We start from the raw sequence: 21,518 nt of genomic DNA on the forward strand, positions 1-21,518 counted from the left end.
CTTTTCCATGTGCCTGGAAGCAAGAAGTGTTCCATCTGCCTCTGGCAAATCACAGTACATTTGTGGTTCTTTCCAGTTTGTGGGTGCCTGTCAGCCACGTGGCTCACCCGCCAACAGACCCGGCGGGTCGTGGGCATCGGGCAATGGTCAGCCAGCCAATGACTCGGTGGAAAGGCAGGCAAACACAGGCCCCGGCACGGCAAACATCTCACCTGCGTGTCTGCATGGGAGCATCTGATCCTCTAAGGGCCCTCTCAGTTTGTTGTACTATGGGCCGACTCAAGTGCTCATTTGTGTACTGGCGTTGTCATGGCACCAGAATTACGACTTCTGCACAAGCACCGGTGTTGTGGTAGGACAAAAATGACCTAATGTGAGAATCGCAGCACAATTTTTGGGAATGGCCTCCGATATGTCAAACTGGTCGAATCCGCAACCGGTTTTATTTACTTACCGTATTTTCTGGACTATAAATCGCTCCTGAGTATAAGTCGCACCAACCATAAAATGCATAATAAAGAACAAAAAAAACATACATAAGTCGCACTGGAGTATAAGTCGCATTTTGGGGGGAAATTTATGTGATAAAATCCAACACCAACAACAGACATGTCATCTTTGAAGGCAAATAAAAATAAAACAACAGGCAGAATAAGAGTACGATATGCTAACGTTACATGACGCATAGACAATGAACTGAGAATGTGCTCGGTATGTTCACGTAACATATTAAGAGTTATTCAGATAACTGTAGCATAATGATCATGCTAACAAGTTTACCAAACCATCAGTGTCACTCCAAATCACTAAATCCAATGAAATCTTCATCCTCTGTGTCACTTTTAAGCAACTCTGCCAACTTCGGAGGTAGAAGCGACAGTGCTTCCTCTTCTACTTCACTGACGTCAGAGTCATCGTAGGTTGGTTTTTTTTTGTCAATGTGGAAAGCATCAACACAGGCCTAGAGCCCCCTCTTGCGGTTTAATGTGAAAATAACATGTCAAATGATAGAATGTGTTAATAAGTCGCTCCAGAGTATAAGTCGCAGCCCCGGCCAAACTATGAAAAAAAAACTGCGACTTAATAGTCTGGAAAATACGGTACTTATTTTTGCTTTTTAAAATCAGAGTTTGACAGTGAATCGAACCTTATTTTATTTTTGGAACACACGCAATAGGTCAAGTCCACAATGCTTCAACCGATCGCCACACTAGCACAGGAACGGTGCATGTTGGGGGTTGAACAGAGGAAGCCAAACGATAATCAAAGCCTTCTCCCCAGTGAGAGGGCTACAGTCATATGAGTAATAGAGTTAGCTCAGCTGATAAAACTCCTTTACATATCCCGCCCTCCGACTTTCTTGCATCAGAGACAGATCTCCAGCGGCCATCCAGTGACTCAAGACTGATGAGGCATGCTCAAAGGTCTCCGCCGTTGAACAGAGCATTAATGCACCCGACAGCAAATTTCAGCCATCGACCCCCGTTCCCTGCAATAAGGACGGCGACATCAATCAGGCCCAGATAGCCCGGACGCCAAGACATGTTTTGATAAAGAGCTCATGACAAACGGATCTTTGAGATACGGTCACGTGCGTGTACTTTCTTAACATGGGGAAAAACAACAACAACAACAAAAAAACAGCATTTGCTACGTCAAGAAAGAGTGCTTATTGTGTTTTAAATCCAGCTGAGACTCTCACGGACATAACTCCTGACCCACCCAGAAGTCTTCCGTTCTCACACCAATGCCTTGGGAGTGACCTTCAGGAGACCCGCTCGTCTTGCTAATTGGGGTCTCTTCAGAGCACAGCGGTGTACCCTCCAAACAAGAGTGGAGGAGGGACCAAGGGGATAAGAGAGGGTGAGACAGGATTGGCCTGTGCTAACTGCGAGCAGGAATTAGACAAGAAGCAGCTTCAAAACTCCCTGGCATTAAACTGATGGGAAAAAATGGTAATGAAGATTTTCCTAAATGCAGAAGTAGCGTGTTTGGGGAAAATCACGACACAGTGAATAATCAAACATCACCCGGCGTAAAAAGTGTGTCAAATAAATCGAGCGAGTGACTCGCAGTGGCGAGCCCTGCCAAGAAAAAGCTGAAAGTCACTTATTCTTCTTATCTAGCGATGTATAATGTGGATGTTTACTTTTTTTTAAGATGATGGAGGATGATTGCCTGACTTTGTACTACAATGTGCATAAACACATCGGCGGTTAGGGCTGTGTCTAATTCGGTGAAATGCGCTGGCGCATCACAAACACCCCTCGAAGCAGGTCATCTCACCAGAGTTATTTTTTGTTTGTTGTCAAAATATTTCGGGATTTACAACAGGCCCAAAGTTGATTGCTCACCAAAACGTGCGGAAGCTGAAGTACTAACTGAGCAAGACGCAGAATCGTGTCAGCAAAAAAATAAAATAAAAAAAAATAGGCAAAATTGCCGCGCCCTTCATTTTGCAGGTCCTGCGAGGAGAATACATATTCCCTTCGCACTTGTAATTTGATTGATCATACTTGGGAAGAACTGTGATGGCTGATTTTGTGTCGTTGAATAATGCGTCTGAAAGGCAGGTGCAAGATGCCACAAAGTGAAGCGCGGGGAAAATGTGAAGTAGGATGGGAGAACTTTTCTGGAATTTGTACAAAGGAAAAGGATTCAGCAATGAGATTTATTTTTATAATCTCTTCATCTGTCCATTTTTTTTATATTAAATGACAATGAGAATTTTAAAAAAAATACTATTTTCCATATATTCAAAAACCAGGACATTATGTCAAATTGCTTTCATAGAGGACTGCAAAAGTCAGAGAATATTCCGTCAAATATTTGCAACGAGGTAAGAACGCAGCAAGGCTCCAGTCTAGAACGGCTGGCCGTTTGGACCGATGAATTCAATTATTTTTTTAGCCCTCTGGCCGTCACGTTGTGTGTTCTGCGCTCGCTGCTGTTTGACAAAACAGTTTTAATACAAATGTTGCCACGGTGGTCAACGGTCTGTCGGCTCAGTGGCGACCGACGTTATCAGTTTGAAGCTTCGCAAGATTGGTTGGCAAGAAAATGTAACTGCGACGGCGAGTGTGGGTTGTTCAACGGGGGCACCGAGTAAGGCAGGTACATATTATCCTTGCCGACACGGAAAAGAAAATTGACACATGTCACATATCATCATGTCACGGTCACTATCCATCAGTGTGATCGAAGCTCAGCCATAAAAATGGAAGACCAAGTCCGAGATCTGAGCCAGAGTGCACAAGATGCCCAGAGGCTTCATGATGGCCGCGGCTCAGCGGAATCCTTCCAACAATGAAAATGTACAGTTCAAATTCACACCGTTAATGAGCGGAAAATAAAAAAAAGGAGTGGGACGGATCTCGAGAAGACTTTGCAAAGAGGGTGGCCATGAATAGAAAAGTCTGCATTACATTTGCTAATCCATCACTGCAACCGTGCCGGCTCACAAAGGCAGGGAGGAGAGTCGCGGGGGCATTTAGAAGCAATGGAGCATGCTGAGGGCTGAGTGTGTGGTTCTCCGTGGAGCAGGGCAGGCCACAGCCCGTGGCCCTTGGCCCTAAAAGCCTAGCCGAGCGCTTGAGAGAAAGGCCTCTGACGAGCTCAGGGCAAGCAAGACTAATCGCTTCATGTCCGAAGAATTGTTTAACCATGTTTGACTGATTAAAACAACCCCCCCCCCCCCCCATTCCAGTTGCAATCTATTTGTTCAAATCAAATCTGCGCAACTCATCATTTCGCGGCGTGAAAAGAGCGGAGCGGGGCAAACAAAAGGGCCCGCAACACAATCTATTTTTTCCGGAGGATGCGCAAATGCTTTTTTAGCATCGAAATGCGCACGGCGCGCCGCTGCTCACGTTAAAAGAAAGGTCAGAGCAATGTTGAAGCACTCCGAGCACAAACTGTACCGTCACGGTGGCTTTTACCAGCTTCCTGGGAAAGGGAAATTTAAGGCACTCTCCCCTGCGTGGAAACGAGGTTGCCAGGAAGATTAACCCAGCTTCCTTTTATAGCCTCTGAGAAGAGGTTAAATCACATATTACATTGCCTGAAATGTCTCAGAGTAATTAGATCAAGAATATTACTCTCTCCTCTTCCTCTGGCAGACTTGCAGCTGATCAAAGCCTAATGATGGTGTCAGTGCCTTTGGCAGTACTGGCTGGATAAATCTTCCCATCGGGACGGCAATCTGTCAGAGCCGCCAGCTTCCGCTAACCAGCGCAGGACACGAGTGGAATGGTGCTCGACACAAAGTCGACGAAAACGAACCGCACCCTTCACCGGTAAGCTTTCCATCAGCGCCGCGGCATTGAAACTCACAGTCATGATTAAGGCGCTCTTTGTTTTGGCTCCGGCCGACGTGTTTCTATGTACACAGTCGGCCGATATGTATACAGGGAGAAAAGACGCCGATGGGTCGCACCCATCGGACCAGACCAGCGCCTGGTCTTGTGATGGGGTGCGGAGGCTAGCGGCTATTAATTACAGAAAGCCGACACTCAAATCCCCGCAATGAGACCTGGGAAGTGAGCTACTCGGCAAGACGAATGCTTGCCTGTCACACGGCAACATGACCTGCCTCGGGACTCCTAACACATGAATACTTACAAGAATGTCTTTCAAATTGGGCCCCCCAACTCCACTTCCATCGCCATCTCATTCTGCGGATGAAGCGCGACTTCAGGGGATATTTTGGGACAAATGCAAAATGGTTGTGCAGCGGCGTGATAAAAGTTGACATTTTCCTTTTCTAACTGGATGCTTCCTTTGTAAACCACCTTGTGGTTTTGTGCTTTCGCAGGCTGTGAACACATTACGCGTAATGGCCAATTTTATTATCTGCTCCGAAATTGAAAGGGTGCAAACAAAAGGGGGGAAATGGCAGGAGATATGCCAATCATTCATCGCTGAAAGATGTCAGACAAAAGACGGCAGAAGAACTTGACGGCTTTTCTTTCTGTGGCATATTCCACTTCAGTCCCGACTGCCATGAAAAAAAAAAAAAAAAAAAGGAGACTCCTCTGAGAGATCTGACCCAAATCTTAACCCTAAACAGGGGGCACATCCTGTGCGTGTCTTTCACAGGGTGACAAAAGCTCTTAGATCAGTTCGAAGAGTGCATATATCCATATAAAAAATGTCAAAGTAACTTTTATCTAGCGCAAAAAGTCAACCAAGTGAACACAATAAAATACACTCAATGCCACGGAAAGCAATCGCGCATTTAGTCAAGACTGTTGGGGCATATTCAATTTTAGATTGAAAGCTTGACATAAGCTACGACTCAATATCACTCAGGTTCACATCTTAAAACCATCTCAAAGATGCATGAAACAAAAAGCTCATCTTTTATCCTGCAAGAGAGCATCCTGTTAATGGCGCTTTCAAGTGTGCTCTTTTAAGACAATAACTCGAGTTGAACTATGAACCATGATTGGAGGCGGCGTCTCTCCCTCCGACCCCCCGCAGAGTGACAACTGCGCCACTGCACATTCCAGGGAACGCCACTTGCTGAAGACATCAACAACATCAGCTAGTTGAAGCGCTCGCACTGACGCTTACAGCCCCGCTAAGTGCCTTTCAATTCACGGCAGTGGTAGAATTTCACAATGGCATCGAGAAGGCCGGCTGCTGATGCCACGAGTCTCGAGATTGTCTGCATTTGCTTGAAACAGCTCCGTGAATGACGTGCCAGAGATTAGCCTGTGAAGGTCACAATCTTAGCCTATCCTTTCAGCTGCTTTTCACAACACAACCCCGGGCCCTTTCCAACAACAGGAAGAATGTCATCTGGTTACTTTTCAAGGCACGGAGATACCATTCACTGTGGCCAACAATGGCTGCAAACAGGACCGGAGGGTGAGGAGGTTATAAAGAGCCCCATTCTAACTGCCGCCGGCTCTCCGGCGCACCGCACGCACACAGAAAAATAAAACACACCCACACACTCGGGCCCGAGGAAGGGTCACGGCAGAGGGCCAACTGACTCCTCACCTCTGCGGCTCTGTCAAAGGAGCCTCCGCGGCTCCCTGACACAGCTACAGTACAGCCTCCTCCACCAGTCAGACCTTTTAAGACGGCCCATGATTACATACCGAAAGCATCAAGGCGAAATACAGCAAACTTGGCTGTGGCCCTATGCGACAACATTTTATGTCCTGATACTTTGAGAACAACAATTTATATCCCAATGTTGTTTTTTGGGGGGGGGGGGGGGTATAAAAGTCTAATGTAATAAATAGCAAATCTCGTATCTTTCCCCACATTTACAGAGCATTTCTTACAATATTTACTGTAGAAAACACAGAATTAAATACATTAATTTAAAAAAAATAACAATAAAAACTAAATAACACACCAACATCCGGGCCAATGAAATACCATTCAAAATATTTTTGGTAATATATCATTTTTAATGAATGCAATAGAGTACAAATAATTATAAAAATATAAACAAGAAAGGGCATCAAGTAAAGCTGGGTATACAATCGGCTGTTTTTCTTCCGATTTTACCGCCTTCCTGACCAAAGACGTCAAACTCCCAACAACCTTTTAAGGTTGTCCTATGAGATGATCCTCATATTTGAAGTTTGTTCAGGATTCAGGCCAGCAATCTTAACAGGAACCCCAACCATCATGACAAACAGTTCTCAGAATACAACCGCGGACCTGTACTATTAAAACACATTTTTTGAAATATGAAAAGGATTTCTTGTAAATTAAAAAAAGAAATCTTGATCCGATTGTGGTGTCTTAGCCTGAACACTTGGGGCACCATGAAAGAGTTTGCGTGCATCTTTTTTTTCTTTTTTCTTTTTTTTTTTGCTGCGCGTTTGCCTCATTACAATTCTTCAAAATAATCGCTTGTGAAATGAAGCTAGGTGTTATGCTAATAGGCAGTGCCTGTGACCATAAATCCCTTTGGATTTTGCCAGTGATTGTTTATTAGCAGTGTCATAATTTTAGCTAAAAATATAATTCCAGTCAATACTTCAGGCTTATTGTTACCACAAGTAAATTTGAGATCGTGAAAAACAAATAAACCATTCATCAAAAGTCTTTACATTATAAAAATCAACTTCAAGCTTGTGACGCATCCTGAGATCTTTCGTATTGAGCTTGTGAGCCCCCCCCCCACCCCCCAAAAAAAGATTCCAACCAGAGGGGAAATTCAGACTCTAATGAAGCGCTCGAAATCTTAAAAATAAAGCCCAATTAGCCAACAGCATTTCACCCCCAACCCCCTTCTAATCCCCTGGAAGATTTATCAAACGTTTGTGCCAAATGTGACACATTGAACTCATTGTGGAGTGTGCATGTATGACTCCACCGGCAGCGGCTTTACTGGCGCTCCGTTCCAGCATTGTTGGTGACCTCGCAGACCGGGTCACCCTCAGAGCCTCTGTAGCTCCAGCTAATGATGCCCAGATATGTACACTTGGCAAGAACATTGGAAAACCGTAGCACCAGACATGATAATGATATTTATTAGCATTGCCTGGGATGTAATACGGGGCTCGCCTTGCCCTCTCTTATTAAAGCGAGAGCGTATTTTCGGGGGGTGGAGAGGCTCAGTGATCTGATTGAGACGGCCTTATCTTGTGCCATAAACAGAACGCCGCATCTGGCCTGCTCCTCTGCTGCTGATGGGAGGCGGATAAACAGCCCCGTTGTCTCCAGTGACTCTGTCGAGGCTGATCACACCGAGATGCCCTCGTGCCTCCCGCTGCTATGGCTGTTGTTTCTGCCATGAATGTCACAGTGAGGCATGCATTCTTCCACGATTACCCTCGAGATGAAGACACAACAATTACTAAAAGCCCCCTCGGGTGTTTGGTTGAAGCCCTGCCTGGCTTTGGGCTTCAGGTTTGTTGATCATACAATATGCCGAGCAAAGCAAAAGCTGCTGCTTCTTGTTTTTTTTTTTCCTGCCCCTAATTGGAGTCGGCTTGCTAACATGCAAATCCTCTCAAAACAAAATAAACATGCATCGCAAAGGAAGTCACGGAGTGTCAAAGCAGGCCGAGTGCCTGAAGTCATTTGACTAAATACAAAGCAAATGCCATGTGACCTGCAGTCCTGCAGGTCACTTCCTTAGTCTGAGGCTCAGGCGCGACTGGGCCACAACACCCCATTTGCAAGGATCATGCACTCCCACTTTTTTAACTCTCTGACCTGTTTTTGACCCCTCACACTGTCGTCGGAAATGAGTTTTTTTAGGGAGAGAGCCTGGTTGCACATATCCAATTAAAATGCCACTTTCGTTCGACAAAACGTGCTTAGTTGGCAAGGCTGTTTCAGTCAACAATAAAAGGAGGAGAAAATACATATGACAAATGTTTAATCATTGATTTTTCATGAGAGCACCGTGAATGCAAGTTCTCAACACGCTTAGTACCTTCCACCCATTCGTTTCAAGAACCGCTTGTAGTGATTCGTTACTCACGGCCAGACAGTGATGCCTAAGACGTAAAGTAGGGCTTTGATATGATCCTCTTATTGCCGCGGCCTTTATGTTGCGCAGCAGATTGTTCTGCTGACAAGTGCGGGGCCTTCTGCGACATAAAGCCTGTGGGTCTCAATGGGAGCCACTCAAGAACAATTGCTTTTAACTTTGCAAGACCAATCATAGGTCGGGTCTTCGTTGAATCCAGGTCAATTTAGCATTTGGAGAGCTATGTGTGGGTTCACATGGTCCTCTCCTCACTGCTAAGTCGCTCGCCCATACGCAAGGTTTATGAGCAAAATCTTTGAAAGTTCATTACTCTCTTCCTGTTTTTTATATGGCAACTTAGTTTGATTTGTAATGAGTTGTTTTATTATTTTTGTCAAAGTGTATTATTCCCATTCAACTTGGTGAAAATCTACTGACTGATGATGTGATAAAAACTAGATCCTCCCTGCTGGCATGCTTCACACGTCGAAGAGAATGTCACAAAATAGCATTTTGATATTAGAGTATTTGTTAACTTGTTCGTACACATGTAAGCCCAGTGTTCTTATTTTAAATTGCAAAATGTCCGCCACCTGTGATGGATAAAAATGGCTGGATTTTGCTGCCAATTCATGTTTTCACAAATGAAATATCAATCAGAAAACCGTATTTAGAGTAGCGGGGGCGCATTGAAGATAAAATTGCAAAGAAAATATTTGACTTGACTTCCCCTTTAAGAACGTGACTTACATTTATACAAACTTATTTTATGATGGTGACAGTTGACTCTCGAACTGATTATTTCACTTTCGATGACTTCCGACAGAAGTCTCCAAAGCATTCAATTTTTTTCCCAAATATATTTTATATACAGTATATACAGTAATCCCTCATTTATCGCGGTTAATGGGGACCAAAACCACCCGCGATAAATGAAAATCTGCGAAGTAGCGTCCAATTAACATAAACAGGTTAAAAAAAATTTTTTTTTTTAAAGTCCATTTTTTTAAACGGTCCGCGAGAAGCTGCAAAACAACAGCGTGTCACATAGAGCAACATATACGGTACTGTACTCCATGTATATGTAAAAAAATAATAATAAATATTTTTTTTAAATATGTTTGAAAAAATCCGTGATGCACTGAACCCGCGATAAACGAATCGCGAAGTAGTGGGGGATCACTGTGTGTATATATATATATATATATATATATATATACACACATACATTTTTTTTACTGTATAGGCTATTTATTTGTTCAAAATGACACATTTTAATGAAACATTTCAAATCGTATTCAAGATATGCAAAAATTCCTAAGTCCAGGCTGCTATGCTTATCTTGATAACGACAAGGGGGTAAAGGTTCATCAGAGATAATTTTGTTTGGATCCAAGGTAACAAAAATTTCAGGTGCTGATAAGATTTGCATGACAGACGTTTTAAACCTTGGCATGCTGTTCATATTTATTTTTATTACTACGAAGCCTTGCTGTATGCATACACACATCCGAGGCCAAAAAAAAAAAAAAAAAAGCCACAATGCTGCACTTTAAAAAGCAAAGAGGCCTCTTCTGCCTCCACCGTAAATCAATACATTCCGACACATTTGTCAGTAGTTAGCAGAAAAGCCTAAAGGCAAACTACTTTTCTGCCCTCAAGCAAAGACTCTCGGTTTGTGGTGACAGGTCAAAGAGTCAGCACATGACTCATCAACGGTTGACATTTCCCTTTGGTGGAAAGCACTCATTTTCGACCGCGCTGACCGGCGTGACATGAACAAATGAACCAGGTGCTCCTGACATTGAGGCTTGTCGATAAGCAAAACGCACATATTTTCAGGCTTGAACCAAAGTTGAAAAACATTCATTGCTGCATGCAGAAACTGACCAAAACTTGGGAGTGAACCCATATAAACGTTGCTGGCCAAACATCGTCATTCATGACCAAACTGCTTATCACGCAAGAGTACACAGTGTCAAAGCATTAAGTCTGGCGTTTGGGAGAATTTTCGATGGATGTTCTGTGAAGACTATTCACCAGGAGTTGGGTTAAGTCCGCAGACACATTCCTTGTGAAGTGACAGTGAAGTCCAAACAGTGGACCTGACTGCTAACACCAAGTGCTAGATCTTGCTGCTAGCAATGTAGCACAAATGACTGGCTTGCTTCCTTTGCAAGAATAGGTGGTCCTGAAGCATGAGAAGAACTGCACTTATTGCCATACTTTCTGTTTTGCATTTGATCGTTTCATGTTTGGGACCTAGAATTTTTGTCCATACACGTATTTACAGGACAATAATTATAACTTAACATTAGCCATCGCCTGTGGTGCATTTTTTTGGACGTGTAAATTCGGGTTATCGCCCGATATTATGGCGGCGACGGGCTGACTTTGCAGCAGATTCATTCTATTAACCACAAATATAGCTTTGAAGATGAATTGGAGGTTCCTGAAATGTTCGACCTTTGAAGTTTCACCGGAGTGTGCAGTGAACCGTGTGCCGCAAATAGTGAATATCTCCAGGTAATTAAACTCCTCACATTACTTCAGAACCAAGATGCCCACAAATGGCGTTAAAATTATACTGTAGTTGCTTTGACCTGAGACAAAACAGCGATTAGGTGAGTTTTCCAGCAAATAACAGGATAGGTTCCCAAAAAAATCAGGGAATATATACATTTGCGAATGCCGAGCTGCAAATACACAGGCTTCACAATACAAGGATGTTAGCATCGACTATAAAGGCTTTATTCTGGTAGAGGTGGCATTACAGCACTTTGCAGATGGGAGAGGCCTTAGAGTCATTTGTTTCTAAGACCTAATTAATCTTCATTGCGCTGGGAAACATAGCACCTCCTTGCAAAAAGGCTTCCTTCTACTCGATAATTGCACAGAGTCTGGGGGCCTGAGTTTCCCCGACGACACACTCTGAAATTTAATTATCTGCTCTTTGGAAAATGTAAGTGAAGAAAGCTACGTTGCAAAAGTGCACTTTTGGACTAGCAAGGTCAAGGTCCATCTCTGGCCACATCTCAGCTTGTCATAAAGTCAAACAACTAAGCTCTGTCATTCTATATGAAGGCTTTTTTGTTTTATAAACTTAAGTCACAAAATGCACATTGAGCTCAAAATACACAATTCGAGCATCTCACAATATGAAAAGTGTTCTTCTGCATTACCCAGCCTTAGTCCAGTCTTGGGAATAATGCAGACCCCATGACATTACAATAAAACGTGACTCAGAGCTGCCCGAAAAACAACAGCAGCGGCATTAACATTCCGCCGTGCAAAGATCTGACTCAGAGGGGGCAAAAACATCGATAGGATCCCATTAGTTAAGTGCGCCCTTAGGATAGCCGAAATTTGATCAGAGGCAGACCTCTTCTGTCCAGACACAAACCATTAGAAGGCCGTGGTGGAAAAAAGGCTGCTCCCCACAAACTACCCCTTCTTCGTCATTCCTCTTCCTCCGAGGTGGATGTACGGCACGGTGACGTCAACCTTTTGTTATCACCTTTAACACTTCCCTTTGCAGGTGCATAAAAAACCTTCTCACTCATCATGAGCACCGATACGAGGAGATAACTCAATAAAGCCTCGACATAAATAACACAAGCAACTTTACCCATAAAGCCTCGACATAAATAACACAAGCAACTTTACCCACATAAGACCCTGTGAGGCACAACTGAATAAATACGATAAAGGTGATTTGGCACGGAAATGGTCGTAAATCCACAACTGTTGTCACAAGTACTAGCTAGGCATCATCATAGTACTAATCAAGAACCGGTTTCATTCAATACTCCTTTGCTTCGAGCATGAATGTATTGCGAGTTGAAATTAGACTCACAATACACCGTGAAACAGTCGGCTTGGTCCTTAGACGTAGAGACCGTAGAGGAGCTACAAAACCGCAGGTTGCTAGTGGTAAGAGTGCCAGCTGAGTGGCCACCTCCAGGCTAGCTAACCTCGTAGCACGCCTCAAACGTACACACAGTCCCATTGTTGCCCTCTCCTCCTCGCCTTTTCCCAAATAACGTGCGACCAAATGTGGCGCAGGTGTCACCGAGTAGCGAGCACGAATAGCGCGTGGCTAACACACGACTACTTACTCTCCGTCCATCTCTGCAAAAGGCATCGTTTAGTTGGTCGCCATGGCTCAAAACGGACAGAATTACTCCCGACGCTCTGCGCTCCCGAATCACTGCTGCTCCTGTGCTGCTGCTGCTGCTGCTGCTGCTGTCTGCGGCAGGCAACTTCTGGCGCATGCGCGCTGCACGCATACGTCTACCCAGTCGTTAAAGGTACAGGCGGGTTGTGACCGTATTTACAAGTGCATAAAGAGGGTCCTACGAAGGTCCCGACATACGTTCGGGGTTAAGTAATAAAAAGCGGCGGAGTACAGTAGTATTCGGGTGAGAGTAAGACAATCCTTCTCTGGAATTTATAGTGGAGACAATGGGACCCCTCAAGTTTGTTATCACACATTATTTTTCATTGAAATTACTCGTGGGTTTTTAAAGTAATGAGGAAAATAGCACTCTATAAGATTAAATGTTATAAAAACATACTTGGAATGACATAATTCAATAGAATGTCAAGAATTAAACGGTCTTTGTGACACTTTTTGCTTCAATTCAATGATCCTTCATTGTTCCTTCTGGCGCTTGGCCACCAAGGGGACAGATATACAGTCCATGGAGACAGAGAAGACGTCACAACTCCTCAACAGCAATATTAGGCGTTCTTTTGCAGAGGATGAGGAATATATGCCTGTGACTGTTTTCAATTATCTGTCTACATGTGCTGCTTCACCATTTGTATTAATATATGTGCTTTGCCTAAACAGTGACAATATCATTGCATAGGGTAATCATTACCCCATGTATGTTATTGTTAGCATTGGGCTAGGGGACTTAAAAGTTATGTGATTGTTTTTAAAAGGGCAGAACATACCTGTAGATTCAAACCCGAGCTTCAGAGCTGTGAGGCAGATGTGCTAGCCACTTTGCCAGCCATGCTGCTATTCAAATAACCTTGCTCGTGAAATTTCTCACCCTGGTACCCACTTATGGCTGGTGGTGTTTGTTCTGTTTGGAAGTAAATGAACTGTCTATGCATGATTGGGAGCCACCAAGCAACATAATCTTGCTTCGCTGCATTTTCTCGGTCTTGCTGCACTCATCCAGAACATGAAAAACATGCATGTTTGACTATGTGTTTAAGGAATCAATTGTGTCACGCGCTCTGCGATTTGATTAAAGGCTGTGTTTGTGTAAGCCCATGTGTACAAATCCTTTTAATCAAAGAGATATATTTGTGTGACTACTGCAATAATTGACTCCCCTCCTTCGTATCGATGTCAGTTTATTATCAGAAAGAGAGAAAGCAGTTTGAACTCCTGCCACAAAGTGACGTTAAAAGGAGAAACAACATACTTAGGGCATCACAGCGACACAAAAATAACCCCAAATTACTTTCACAAAAGTTGAATAGTCCTCCACAACATGCCAACATTTGGACAGGAATAAAACAAATGCAACAGGTCTTCTTCTTCCTCCTCACAAAACCTGTTTTATTTTTGCCATTTATTCACAGAATTTGGATGAAATTATTTTATGTTTAAATATTCTAGAATATGAATCCCAACTACTGATTTACTCTGTCAAGGATGTTAATTGGTTCACTTTAATGTCTATTTCGTAAATGGCAAGTTGGGCCGTTCCCTCTGATTTGTGGGCCTGGAAAAAAAGGAGGTAAAATTTTAATTTAAAAACAATCAAATGCAAAAATATTTATTACATCACATCGGCTCCTGATGACGCTAGCCTGCTATGCTCGATGGCCAGTCAAGCCATGCCGCTGATTGATCATTTTAGGAACAATTCAATGTGTTACGAAGAGTCAATGCTTTTGTTTCTTGTGCTTTGTGAGTTTATATGTGTGTCCAGCTTTGCTAAGAACATTTGTCACTGCTTTTGTTCCTAGTTTTTAACGGTGCTTTTCTAGTTTTGCGTTTTTGAAAAAGTCTCGTGTTATTTTTGATACCCGTGAATCATCCTTTTTGTATCCTTGTCAGTGAATTGTCCAAAGACAGTAAATGTTTGTTTGCCTCAAGGCGATGGATGGATGGAGAGACCTGTAGTCGACTTCTCCGACATTCCTGGAATAAACTATTCCAAATACTCACTTTCCAACACCCGGGCTGCATTACATGTATGATAATGCTGCTGCTAAATTCTGCCGGCAAGCCTCACTCTCCACATCAGTGAGTGAAAGAAGGATAAATGTGGCGTGAAAGCCCAATCACATGCAGCGCTTAAAGTTCAGCAGGTGGGGAAGCAGCAGTAGCAGCAGGCTCCAGTAGGAAATAATACAAAGTTAATGATGCAGAATGCTGCTCTCTCACTCCGTAGCAAAGACGACATCAATACGCGATGTTAAAAGAACGTCGTTCCCAATTATGCTCTTTATATTCACCGATGACATGACTGATGATTTCAAAGGGAGTCATTATTGATTCCCTCGGCAGGCAAGTTGCATCGATTGGAAGTCTTTACTTGATCTCCCCCGCTGTGAAAGAGATTGTACAATCAGAGCGTGAGTGTGACCTGTACGGTTAGTTTGGGGGTTAAATTGCCGCTTTAAGAAAAAAGGTAGCCGGTGCAAGGACAGAACAGTGATTGCTGGGTGAAGGGACCTCAAGGGTCTGTCACATGATGTGGAGTCTGATTGATAAGCAGTCAAAAGTTGCATATTGGTAAAAAAAAAAATAATAATTAATGTGTAAGGATGGTGGGGCCTCTGCAGCCAGCCAGCTGTGAGGCATCACACCTCTCAATGCAATCAGGGTGTGATGGATGCTGTGATGCACTGACACATTGTCCTCCCCCCCCCCCCCCCCACACTTCTACTCCTCAATGACATGCCTCCATGGCTCATGTGCTTATTATTCCGTGAACTTTGTTATTCCTCATGAGCAGCCAGGTCTTATTCGAGGAGGCACTGCCAGTTAGTGCGTGCCTGATCCCAGCTAGTGTTAGCACTGGAGCATAAAATGCGATGCCTGATGTCACCTTGTTCTGTCATATATGTCACACGCCGCACGTTAATTACATCAAATTGATTGACTGAAATGTAGAAGCGCGGCGAGGTTTTCATCGAAGCACGTGAAGTCTTATTGGCAAGTGCTCTTCAAATGGCAATGTGGGCTACAGCTTATGATTAATGGTCTGTGGGCAAATCCTTTTTTAGCCAGAGTGCTCTTCCTGAAGGCCAAAGTTAATGCAGTCATAGAGAGCAGTCCTATACACGCCCACGTGAAACGGTCATGGGAGGAAACCCCTGAGGGGGTGCAGGCCTTGAATGAATGTGAGTGAGTGAGTGAGTGAGTGAGTGAGTGAGTGAGTGAGTGAGTGAGTGAGTGAGTGAGTGGGAGAAAGGCATAGGGGCGAAAATTTCCTGATCCTCAAATATCCTTTTGGTCTTCGCCTCACTTTGAATTCCGCAGTAAAGTGTCAGGTAAAAGCTCCATTTTTGTCTAGCACGGTCGTGGTTGAAGAGCTTTTCGTGTTTGATGATGACAGATTGTGAGCTACCTGATATCCTTCATCATCCTTCCCCACCGGAGGTGTGTGCTGCACCCTGAGCGAAGTCCTCCAGGACTAACAAACAGCCGGCGTGTTTGGACGTTTGCGGAGACATCTGCTCGGCCTGCCTTTAGCACAGCAAATGAAAACAACATGTTATTTTCATCTTTCAACCCGCAAAAAGTATCTGTTTGAGTCAGACGATTAACCTCACATATACATATGAAGGAGGCCTCAGTGGGATGCTATTAAATGAAATCGGTGATCATCAGCCAGTGTGTAAAAATGAATGTGTACTTGAATTAATGAAGGATGAGCAAGGAACATGGTAGAGGAGAATAAGGATGGATACAAGTCAAGTCTTAATTGAAAAGTGCATTCTCTAGTCAAGATTGGAGAGGGGTGTATCAAGCTGGAAAGGTGCTTGTGACAATTTTTTTCTCCTGCCAAAAAAAGAGAACACTGTAAGCTTTTTGTATCGAACAGGACCAAGGGAAACAAAATTAATTATTCAGAATATATTTATTGATTTAATTTTGAAATATAAAAATATTTACTCTGTTGAATAATAAAATAAATCCTAGGCACGTGGAAAATACTTAGCCATTTGTTAAAAAGAAACAAAACTGAATAAATTTCCCGAACTGTTTTATCAATGATGATAATAACACTAACAATCATGATGAATTGGTATTAGCACGGTATTGTTTTTCACTGAAAGGAACTCATGCACCATTTTTCTAAAAGGCGCGGATATTTATTAAATGATAGACCTTATTAGTAGTTTCAAGAACAAAACAGCGAGAGTGGAATGTCAATGACATGACCATAGGAAAATAAATAATTGATATAAGTGCGCACCCTTTAACTCATATGTAACATTTCTCTCAAATCACGCTGCTTTCCCACCAAAATGAAAGTGGCCAAAGTGATCCGCTTGTACAAATAAAATCAATACATTTTTCACAAATTATAGGTCTGTATCTTTTCTGTAGTAGCCATTCTAAAAAATATTCGATTAAAAAAGTGTTGCTCAGTTGGACATTGTCATTGATAAATATGTTGCTCATAGATAGTCAATACATGGAGCTCAATTTCGTAAAATTATGCTTTTATTGGCCGTCATGAGAGTTTTGGCTGGTTTTAATTAATGCCGCTAGAGAGCAGTGTCGTTCATGAAAAGACTATCTTGACACCGGAAGTCTTGCCTCGTTGGTCAAACAAACATGGCGGCGCCCTGTTGACAGTGTTGGTGTGACAGAGATACAACCACGCAGATTTTAATCGTACGTTTAATCATATCTAGCTGCGTCGAAAAATTATTCGTCTTAACGTATAATGGCTCTCAGAGTGTGCAGGCGTTTTTTCAGGGACTGGGCTGTCCTTTCCAGAGGACTCGTCGTATCTGATCAAAAGGAACCTGCGCAATGGCTCCTCAACACAGGTTAGCTCTCAAAGGTTTGATTGTCATTCGTAAGATTTTCAACGCGAGTCAGCGTTTACTTTAAAGTTGAACTCAAACTTAATCTAGACTTCCAAACTGCCCCTTGGCCTAACCCAAATACAATGTATACACACACACACACACACACCGAAAATAAAAGTACCAGTAACTCGTGAAACATAATTTGAGCAGAGTTCAGCGATGGTGTATCCCCTAATCAGCTTCACAGGTGTCTACAAACTTGTATTTCTATTTGAGGGGTGATAAATAGTCACTGTACTGTTTGTTGGGATTGTGTGTTCCACACTAAACGTGGACTTGAGAAAGCAAAGTAAAGAGTTGTCTCAGGAGATACGCATGTCCACTACTTGCCAGTGCAGAAAAGAAACTGCTGGTGTCTTTGCAGGAAACGCTTCATGCTGCTGCAGAAAGATCAACTGGTTTACCTTCAATCCAGCCTGTTCTTTTACATCGGATGCATTTGTGAGCAGTCTGCTGAAAGGCAGCATTGCGGAGGAAGAAAACAGGCATTATCGCCTTCCCAACTCTGTTCCTCCAGGCACCGGTAATTTGATAAATGTGTCCAAGATGAACATGCTATCCTTCAGGGCTAGTGTGGCTGTCATCAAATGTATTTAATTATACATGTCTTTGTGTTTTCATGATAGGTGAACAAATGGCATTACTGCTGAAACATCCTGATCAACCTGAACATTCAAAAGTTTTGAAAGTGGCAATAATTGGTTCTCCGAATGCCGGGAAGTCCACTTTGTCCAACCAGCTTCTTGGCAGAAAGGTCACTTTTAAACTTATAATTCTGTCTTTTAGGCCTAAATTGGCATACGCACGTCCCCAAAAGGTTCCAAATTTTCTGTTGTCGTACCAAGACCGACATGAGAGAGACAAAATGGCAACTGTACTTTTTTATCTATAAATATCTTGTTACATTGAAGGTGTTTGCTGTCTCCACGAAAGTACACACGACCCGGAAACGAGCCTTGGGAGTCCTAACAGAGGATGATACACAGATTGTAAGACTTTGCATCTCTCCCTATACATTACATTTAATTGAAGCTCACTGCTGAACCCGACGGTTTTATTTTAGATTTTATTGGACACACCAGGCCTCACCACACCATCGAAAGTCAAAAGGTACCTCTGTATATTTCTCACTGTGTGTGAAATCTTACTAACGTGCACATTGACAGACATCAGCTTGAGAAGTCTTTGCTTTTGGATCCCTGGAGGACGGTGACAGAGGCCGACCTCAGTAGGGCAGCATTTTTTTTTTTTGTAATTGGCATTTCTTTGTTAAATATAATGGCTAGATATCAAGGTTTAACAAAAGTACCTGTCTGTTCACAGTTGTGGTCATGGTTGATGTGTCGGACAGATGGATGTGCAGAAGGCTTGACTTTGAAGTGCTCAAATGTCTGGCACGCCATCCGTCCATCCCAGCGGTACTTGTCCTCAACAAGGTATTCCCTCCTAAGATCACCCAAAAAATGGTCAGGGCTCCTTCAGGAAAAAAAATAAACAGGCTTTATACCCGTTTGTTTAAAAAGTGGTCACTAATCTAATGGATGCTGCAGCACATTTAATTCCTGCGTGCATCCACACAGTGCTTTGTATGGACATGTGCTGTAATCGAGAAACACAAATGTTTTAAAAAGGAAGGCAAGGTAACAATATTCCAAAATAGATTTCCACATGGTCTCACTGCCACACATTTAAACGAAGTACTGAAAAAGTAAAGGACACACAGATTTTTTTCCCACCTCATCCCTTATTATCTTTTGTCTTGAAGGTGGACGAGGTGAAGATCAAGGACAAGCTGCTGGACGTCACAGCCGAGCTGACATGCGGGGTCGTGAATGGCCAAAAATTGCGCATCCGACCAGTGATCAAGCCCTCTTTAGCAGGAAGGAGGCCAGGGAGGGATCGGGAAGAGCCGCAGGACCAGGACGCCGCTGAGCAGGATGCTGCCGATGGAGACGAATATGCGCTGTCCAAAGAGCAGCTGAAGACACTCATGAGCCAGAAGGGCTGGCCACACTTCAAGGATGTCTTCATGCTCTCTTCCCTGGATAAAGAGGATGTGGGGACACTCAAGGTTTGGAAAAACGTAGACATGGTATAAAATATTATGTAGCTTTCAATTCCAAAAGCGTCATCTTATCATTGCATTGCTGTTGTGCAAAAAATAATAATAATAATAAATGTGCCATCAACCTTCTACCGAGCACTGACGGTACCGTTACATGACTATCACAGCACTACCTCATGAGCGCAGCCAAGTCTGGAACCTGGCAATACCACAGTGAGGTCTTGACAGACCAAAGTCCAGAAGAAATGTGCATCAACATAATCAGAGAGAAGCTTTTGGAGAACCTCCCCCAGGAGGTGCCCTATTCATTGACACAGGTGAGTAACAAATGACACTTCGTCACTCACACTGGTGGTGGCCCCGGTCGCCTACGCTTCGCCTTGGTGCACCGACTCCACTTTTGGCCGATATCATGTCGATCATTTGGACCTGAATCTCTTTCTGCTTTCAGTCAATTGAGTTTTGGGACACGGATGGGAAAGGACAGCTCAACATCTTGGTGAAGATCCACACCAGGAAAGAAACTCACATGGTAGGTTCATATTCTTGGAAGAAGGCCGACATTCTCAACCACGTCAAATTGATGGTCATATTTGGAGCGCCAACCCCAGGGTGTACAGTAGAGAGCTGAAAGGTTTTGACATGCAATAACATTTGCTAATCCTGGGATCTTTGTGCCAACTATGTGGACGTGAGTTGAGTCGCTTCACCTAGTTGTGCTTTGCCACCATCTTGTGGAGTCTTGGTGCCAAAGAACTAATATTGACAGGAGATGGACCTTCATTGTGATGAAAATAATGCGCCGCCGCCATCTTGTGGTGACAGAAAATCATAAACTGTCTTTAGAGAATGACTTGGTGATTTTGGCTGTGGCCACGCTTCATCTGCCATTTTTACATCGGATGCAATGTTTTCTGCTTTTTTGTCATCTAGGAAAAAAAGGATTTTGTATTAAAAGCAGACGCTGGTGTGTTTAAGTCTGCACTCGCATCGGCATATATCCACTGCGCATCAGATATTTGCCCACTTTTTTTTTCTTTTTTTCATGCGCAGAGAATGGTGATCGGCACATCAGGCCAGATGATAGCACGTATCGCCCAAGAGACGAGCGAACAGCTGACGTCCATCTTTCTGAGACAGGTCAAGCTGAGGCTGTCGGTCAAGATGCAAAAGTGATGATGAAGATGAAGAGAAGGAGCCGACTTTTAAATATGCAGACGAGCTCTCTGATGGACTGAATGCCCCCCCCCCCACACACACACACAGAGTGACACAAACAGGTGGATAGATGAGAGAGATGCCATTTCAGAACCGTTGAAGGATGTTTGTGTGCCTCAACATTTTTTTGCTCTTCGTGAATCTGCTTCTGATTATGTCAGTGAATCACCAATTATGTTTCACATCACTTGTCCTCATTAGGCTCACTGGAGCCTCTGTCAGCCAATTATGGGCGAGAGGCAGGGCATCATCTGGCCCTTCTTAACTCATTCATTGCCATCTGTTTTTAAGACAGCCACCCAATGTTATCGAGTATATTGACTGCTTTTGCAAAACCAATAGAATATTATCCTCCATGATTATATGCAAACACCAAATCTCCCCAAAATAAAGAATAAATTACTTACATTCCCCAGGTAAAAAAAGTGTGATTTGTTCTTTTTCTGTTCGGTCAAGTGACAACAATGATGCAAAGAAGTTTGTGGCTGAACTCCAGACTGACTCAAATTAAGCATTTTCGCAGCCTTTGCGATTTGAAAATTGCATTCTAATACGCTGCAACGTTGATTTGAGTTTAATTGCTCAGCCCTAGAACCAACTACATGCCAGTCACAGAGGTCGTAATTTTCGATGTTTTGTGTGCAATATGTCAGATATGCATCATCCTTCCTATTCTGCCTGGTTATATTTATTCTCACTCAGTGTGAT

General features: G+C 43.3%; 2 protein-coding genes and 1 long non-coding RNA gene across 3 annotated transcripts in view; 1 reads left to right on the top strand and 2 right to left on the bottom strand.

The window, feature by feature from the left end:
* Positions 1 to 12,694, bottom strand: part of fam222ba (family with sequence similarity 222 member Ba) — a 30,336-nt gene extending 17,642 nt beyond the window's left edge. Inside the window, exon 1 of the mRNA XM_086131673.1 lies at positions 12,565 to 12,694. The gene's annotated coding sequence lies outside the window, so the exon portion shown is untranslated. The remainder of the gene's footprint in view (positions 1 to 12,564) is intronic.
* Positions 12,695 to 13,868: 1,174 nt separating this feature from the next.
* LOC147193603 (uncharacterized) lies at positions 13,869 to 18,975 on the bottom strand. The gene is made up of 3 exons (XR_015103124.1): positions 18,837 to 18,975; positions 16,051 to 16,169; positions 13,869 to 14,193 (listed from the first exon to the last, which is right to left on the bottom strand). It is a non-coding gene; the product is annotated as an uncharacterized LOC147193603 (long non-coding RNA).
* eral1 (Era-like 12S mitochondrial rRNA chaperone 1) lies at positions 17,251 to 21,235 on the top strand. The gene is made up of 11 exons (XM_086131858.1): positions 17,251 to 17,485; positions 17,892 to 18,050; positions 18,154 to 18,281; positions 18,439 to 18,516; positions 18,591 to 18,637; positions 18,694 to 18,755; positions 18,851 to 18,963; positions 19,293 to 19,598; positions 19,760 to 19,909; positions 20,044 to 20,124; positions 20,646 to 21,235. Exons 1-11 carry the CDS (start codon positions 17,380 to 17,382, stop codon positions 20,766 to 20,768), a joined length of 1,353 nt encoding a protein of 450 aa, XP_085987984.1. The 5' UTR covers positions 17,251 to 17,379; the 3' UTR covers positions 20,769 to 21,235.
* Positions 21,236 to 21,518: the final 283 nt, after the last annotated feature.

This window comes from Hippocampus guttulatus, chromosome 15 (assembly GCF_054856545.1).
Source record: "Hippocampus guttulatus isolate MCC_2025c chromosome 15, RoL_Hgut_1.0, whole genome shotgun sequence".
NCBI classification, from domain to species: Eukaryota; Metazoa; Chordata; class Actinopteri; order Syngnathiformes; family Syngnathidae; genus Hippocampus; species Hippocampus guttulatus.

Coding starts and splice junctions, on each gene's coding strand:
- eral1 (XM_086131858.1), top strand. CDS start 17,380: ATGGCTCTCAGAGTGTGCAGGCGTTTTTTCAGGGACTGGGCTGTCCTT. Junction 18,638..18,693: donor ACACCATCGAAAGTCAAAAG/GTACCTCTGTAT, acceptor GCACATTGACAG/ACATCAGCTTGAGAAGTCTT. Junction 18,756..18,850: donor GGTGACAGAGGCCGACCTCA/GTAGGGCAGCAT, acceptor GTCTGTTCACAG/TTGTGGTCATGGTTGATGTG.